The 5,887-nt window shown below is 38.9% G+C and overlaps 2 protein-coding genes across 2 annotated transcripts; one reads left to right on the top strand and one right to left on the bottom strand.

The window, feature by feature from the left end:
• Positions 1-466: 466 nt before the first annotated feature.
• Positions 467-2,506, top strand: LOC109154826 (pentatricopeptide repeat-containing protein At1g59720, chloroplastic/mitochondrial). Its single transcript, XM_019302569.1, has one exon. It carries the CDS (start codon positions 533-535, stop codon positions 2,384-2,386), a length of 1,854 nt encoding a protein of 617 aa, XP_019158114.1. The 5' UTR covers positions 467-532; the 3' UTR covers positions 2,387-2,506.
• Positions 2,507-2,626: 120 nt separating this feature from the next.
• On the bottom strand, positions 2,627-4,398 carry LOC109154827. The gene is made up of 3 exons (XM_019302570.1): positions 3,750-4,398; positions 3,361-3,652; positions 2,627-3,035 (listed from the first exon to the last, which is right to left on the bottom strand). The coding sequence occupies exons 1-3, from the start codon at positions 4,302-4,304 to the stop codon at positions 2,998-3,000; spliced, it is 885 nt and encodes a 294-aa protein (XP_019158115.1). The 5' UTR covers positions 4,305-4,398; the 3' UTR covers positions 2,627-2,997.
• Positions 4,399-5,887: the final 1,489 nt, after the last annotated feature.

Raw genomic sequence — 5,887 nt, 5'->3', positions numbered from 1 at the left:
AATAAGAAGGTAAAACCAATCCACCCTCCGCGGCTCCGCCCCTTCGTCGCCGACTGGAGATGAAGTTTGCAGTTCGTCTCCTATAAGAGAATTTTGGAGATATACTCAGTACAAGCATCAGAAGAGTAAAGCTTAGCATGAGAATTCTTTTGTGCAGTCAATCGGAGACGAACTGCAGATCTCGTTTCTAGTCGGAGATGAAGGGGCGGTAGGGAGGGATTGGTTTTGCGTGTTTTTTTTTTTAAACTTTTAAAACTAATCAAATCAAATAAATAAATAAATTATTAAAGATTAACCGCCATGTCAGCGGTTAACTTGGAGGACAGGTCAATTTGGATCCAATTGCATGTTTTGTGTTAGTTTAAGGAGTCAATTGCATGTTTTTTTAGTTGAATGGCTCAATTACATTTTTTCTGTATAGTTCAATGGCTAATTTGAACATTATTCCTCTTTTTAATAATCTTTAAATTTTAAGATTATAATTTAAAAACAAAAAAAAAAAACAAAACTTAAGCAAAACGAATGGGTAGATATGGATGACGAAGGATGGCTCACACAATCTAGAGGAGCAAGTATGAGTTTCCCGGCAACAATCCCAGCAGCATTCTGCCCCACCGCCACCGCAACCGACCACCGCCACCGTCTCCTCCACATCTTGTCACAATGCACCACCATGTCTGAACTGAAACAAGTACACGCCTACGCTCTCCGCACCACGGCGGAGCCCCAACACCCAGACACCGTCTTCCTCTACACTCGCCTCTTCAACTTAGCCTCCTCTTTAGGCGACCTCAACTACACCTTCCGCCTCTTCAACCAGATTCGACACCCCGGCTCCTTCATCTGGAACACCCTTATCCACGCTTCCGCCCGTAGTCACGACCGCAAAGACAAAGCCTTCTTGATTTTCAGGCAGATGTTAGCCACCGCAAATGTTCCCCCTGATAAGCACTCTTTCCCGTTCGTGCTCAAGGCCTGCTCCTACTTGTTTGCTTTCTTTGAAGGCCAACAAGCTCACGCGCAAGCTTTGAAACATGGGTTGGGCTCCGATGTATATGTGAGCAATAGTTTAATCCATTTTTATTCTTCGTGCGGTTACTTAGAGGATGCGCGAAGGGTGTTTGATGAAATGACTGAGAGAAGTTTGGTTTCGTGGAATGTCATGATTGATGCGCTGGTGGAGTTTGGCAACTTTGAGGAAGCGTTGGGAATGTTTAGGAAGGTGCAGATAGAGTTTGAGCCGGATGGGTTTACAATGCAGAGTGTGTTAGGTGCTTGCTCAGGGTTGGGGTCTTTGTATTTAGGGATATGGGCTCATGCATATATTGTGAGAAACTACAAAGCTGATGTGAACACTAATGTTCTTCTAAACAATTGTTTGGTTAATATGTATTGCAAGTGTGGGTCATTAAGAATGGCTGTTCAAGTATTTGATAGGATGAGTAAACACGATTTGCATTCTTGGAATTCGATGATATTAGGGTTTGCAATGTATGGGGAAGTTGATGAGGCCCTGGAGTGCTTCAGCAAAATGGTGAGTGGTGGGATAATGCCCAATTCCATCACATTTGTTGGTGTGTTGAGTGCCTGTAACCACAGAGGTTTGGTCAGCCAAGGTCGTAAATATTTCGATAGGATGGTCGATGAGTTCAAGATCGCACCTGTTTTGGAGCACTATGGTTGCCTCGTTGATCTCCTAGCTCGCAAGGGATGCATCGATGAAGCCCTCGATGTTGTGTCGAACATGCCAATGCAACCCGATGCTGTAATTTGGAGGAGCCTGCTGGATGGTTGTTGCAAGAAAAATTTGGACATAAGACTGAGTGAAGAAGTAGCCAAGAAAGTTATGGACTCCAATGACAGTGTTTCCAGTGGTGTGTATGTTCTCTTGTCGAGAGTATATGCAGCAGCTAAGAAGTGGAATGAGGTTGGGTTGATTAGGCAACTTATGGCTGATAAGGGCGTTTCAAAAGAACCGGGATGCAGTCAAATTGAAATAGATGGTGTTTCCCATGAGTTTTTTGCTGGAGATACCTCACATCCTGTGAGGAATGAAATTTACGAATTTTTGGATGTTATCGAAGAGAAACTGAAGTCTGTAGGGTATGCTCCCGACTTTTCACAAGCACCTCTGGTTGATGAATTTGATGGTGGAAAGGATAACTCACTCAGACTGCATAGCGAGAGATTAGCTGTAGCATATGGACTGTTGAACTCAAAACCAGGTATGCCCATTCGTGTATTTAAAAATTTGCGCATCTGCAACGATTGCCATAATGTCATCAAAGTAATATCCAGAATCTTCGATGTGGAAATTATTATTCGAGATCGTATCAGATTCCATCATTTTAGAGATGGCTCCTGTTCTTGCATGGATTATTGGTGAATTAGGTTGCAGCTTGTATCAATCAAAATTGTAAATAGATTCTGTATACATTTTTAGGCAAGATTATGCGCTCTACTCATTTTGTTTGCTAACATTAGTGCCATAAGATTTTTGTCTACACTTTTTTAAGTGAATACTCTAACATGAAAAAATAGAGTAGAAGTCAAAGATCCAAAATTTTAAGATGCCATTATCACTTATTTTGGAGTAAGATATTTCTACTTTTGCTAGGAAGAAATATTTTAGTCTGAAAGATGTGTTTAAGATATATTAACTTCAAGATTACTGCCAAGTAATACAATTTAGCAAAAAATTTAATCTCTAAGGAGATGATTGCAGTATTGCACATCAAACTTTCATTACAAAATCTCTTCGAAGAACCAAAATCCCCTATACCCTCCATCCATGGAGTTTTTCTTTCTTTCACCCCTTTTTCTTGCCTTCTCTTTCTCAGTTTCCCTACCAGGGGAGGGAGATACAAGTCCAAGAAGATAAAATCACTGATTCTGATTGATCTTCCATTATACTCTGAATAACTCTGAGCCACAGTAACAGAACCAAAAAAACATGCATTCTTCTTGTGTATCCACATCTAGGCTGCTGAAGTTTCTTTACAATGGGATTCTTGCTTCTGTGAAGTCTCTTCCCACTGAAACAACAAATCAACAAATCAATACTAGGCAAATAAGAACTCTTGAACTGATAGAACATTGTTCAATATGTCTGTTGTTCAATTAACATTCCTTCCCACCCCCACCCCCGCTCAGGGCATTTGAGAGGATGTAAATCACAGTAACTCATTAGCTGACAGGGCCAAATGCCGGTGTGTGCACAAGGGATCTACCTACTTTGGGCATAATCCTCACACTGCCAGTTTCGAACACTGTTCTCTTCTCCCAAATACTGTCTACTGAACAAGTGAACTAAGACCGTGCGGGGCTTGTTCAATTAATCCTAAGCAAATAAGAACTCACCCTTAGATGATGATGGAACTAAGCAAACATGCATATCTGCATTGTTTGGGGGAAGCTGCAGTCGAAGAGGATATAGCTTCCCATTCAACACACTTCTTGTACACACAATAATATCCCCGAGCCCTGTCTCTTCCTCCAATATCTTCTTCAATTCCTCAACACCATTCCCTTTGAACGATATGCAGAGCTCCTCTACTGCTTCATCAATTTCCCCATAGTCATCAGTAATATGATAATAGATCAGCCTCCCTTCACTGGTTTTCGTTGGAAAAACATCCAAAGAATCACCAGACTGCAAAGAGGAATCAGAAAAAAAAAAAAAATCAATATCAACAGATCAGAGGACAAGTTCCAAGAATGTTTTGATGCAATTAACTTAAAAGACTAACCTCTTGTCTGGAAAAGCTGGAAGATTTATATGAAACAGGTGAAGATGGGCTTGATTCAGGATAGGATTGAGGAGGAGGTGGGTTGGCAACCGGAGATTGAATCACCTGAATATCAACAACATGGACATCCCAAAGGATCCAATCTTGAGAGCTGGTCCGATGTGGGATATCATGAGTAACCGAGTTTCTCCAAGGCGGCAAGCCTCCATTCGCCCTCAAGAACTGGCCGTATCGCGTCTTGAGCTTCACCTGTTGTCCATCTCTAACAGGCTCCCACTCCACAGAAGAATCAAGGCGACGGGGCAGAGACTGAACAACTTTCTGGCCTGTCATCCCCAGCAGAAAGGGCTGGTTTGATGCAGTCAAATACTTTCCATAGCAGCTCTTAAGCCTAATCACATTATTGGCACTCTCCAAGAACTCGACGGTCCATCGGGCAGATTTGGCAGCTCCATTCCGATCTTGAGTCACTGACTCCTCATCTTCCTCCGCCGTTAAGAACTTGTCGTGGTTGCTCCGGAGACGCACGGTCTTGGCGCGGTGGAAGTGGTCCATTAGTTGTTGAAAGTTGAAAGTTGAAAGTTGAAAGTGAAGAATAGAAAATGTTAGAGGTGTTTGTTTTGTGTTTTTGTGAAATGTTAACGTGGGCAATGAATTCAATATTAATATTAATGTGTGTATTTGAGAAGTTTTTTTTAAGGTAGGTGATGTACATGATAGGCGGCAGCCAGCCATTTATTAGGTACTCAACGCGGTTAATCAACCGCGTGCCATTATTAAGGCATGATTAATATTGGGTAACATTTTCACTTTTATTCCTCCATTTTTATTTCTTTCATTTTTTAAAAGAGGAATGATTCCTTAATTATTGATATTTCTTCATTTTATTGACTATAAATGGTCCATTGACTATTCATTTTGTTCCAAATTTGATCTTTCAGTAAAAAATTTGTTTTGTAAACATTAAATATAAGATTAAGAATAATAATGTAAAAATTGGCATGTTGTTGAGATGAACAAATTGAAGAATTAAAATTTTTACATTATTATCTTTAAATTTTTTTTTTTTAATTGATATTTGACTAGACGATCGAATTTTGAACAAAAGTAATCGTCAATTGACCATTTATAGTTGAATTGAAAGTTGATGATGAAAATTAGTAAATGTCAATAGTCAAGAGACCTTTTATGGTACAATTGAAAATCAAAAATAAAAATTAATAAATGTCAATAGTCATTCATGGAATTAACTCTAATATATATTTATTCTTTAGTTTAACATGCATCCTTTGCAGCAAATTAGTGATTCACACAACTGTGTGGAGCACGGTCCACAAAATAACTATTGGTCATTTGCCTATTACTGATTTTGATCCTTTTTTTTTTGCCCCAGTTAGAAATTAGCTAGAGTTTTACTTCATCTAAAACCAATCGTTATGTTGTGCATCCGTATGCACCGTGCATGGTGCATACGGATGCAAAAACGAGGTCGTTTTGACTTCTAAATTAAAATAAAAATAAAAATCAGAATTGCATAATTACACATCCATAATTCATAACTATACATCCAAAATTACATAACTACACATCCATAATTTCATAACTATAAATCCAGAATTGCATAACTATGCATCCAGAATTGTATAACTATACATCCATAACTTCATAACTATAAAATTCAGAATTGCATAACTACACCATGCATAATTACACATCCATAATTTCATAACTATAAATCCAGAATTGCATACCTACACATCCATAATTTCATAACTAAAAATTCAGAATGAATGAACTAAAAAATGAACAACATAATGTTGTTGCTGTGAATCGAAACTGATTTTTTTTTTTAAATAGGACGCGCGTCTTGATGCAAAACGACGTTGATTTGCACAGAATAATTTGCCATCTAAAACAATCTCGTTTAGAGTTGTTTAAACATTATTATTAGGTTTCAAAAAAAAAAAACATTATTATTAGTGTTATGGGCTAGCCCGTCACCGGTTGAATTATTATTAGTGTTATGGGCTAGCCCGTCCGTGTAAGAGAAGTGAAGTTTGCCTCTTTGGAGCCAAACTATAAAATTGCAATAATTATGTTGTGCACCGAATGCACCATGCGTATGATGCATACGATGC

Source organism: Ipomoea nil, unplaced genomic scaffold, assembly GCF_001879475.1.
Source record: "Ipomoea nil cultivar Tokyo-kokei standard unplaced genomic scaffold, Asagao_1.1 scaffold2653, whole genome shotgun sequence".
Lineage (NCBI taxonomy): Eukaryota > Viridiplantae > Streptophyta > Magnoliopsida > Solanales > Convolvulaceae > Ipomoea > Ipomoea nil.
The sequence above is the reverse complement of the archived record's forward strand: the minus strand, read 5'-3'. Positions and strand labels throughout refer to the sequence as shown.

What these genes read in the sequence shown, in the direction of transcription:
- LOC109154826 (XM_019302569.1), top strand. Translation starts at nt 533, where the DNA reads ATGGATGACGAAGGATGGCTCACACAATCTAGAGGAGCAAGTATGAGT.
- LOC109154827 (XM_019302570.1), bottom strand. Translation starts at nt 4,304, where the DNA reads ATGGACCACTTCCACCGCGCCAAGACCGTGCGTCTCCGGAGCAACCAC. An exon ending in CCAGCTTTTCCAGACAAGAG is followed by an intron (nt 3,653 to 3,749) that starts GTTAGTCTTTTA and finishes TCCTCTTTGCAG; the next exon opens with TCTGGTGATTCTTTGGATGT. An exon ending in AGTTCCATCATCATCTAAGG is followed by an intron (nt 3,036 to 3,360) that starts GTGAGTTCTTAT and finishes TTGTTGTTTCAG; the next exon opens with TGGGAAGAGACTTCACAGAA.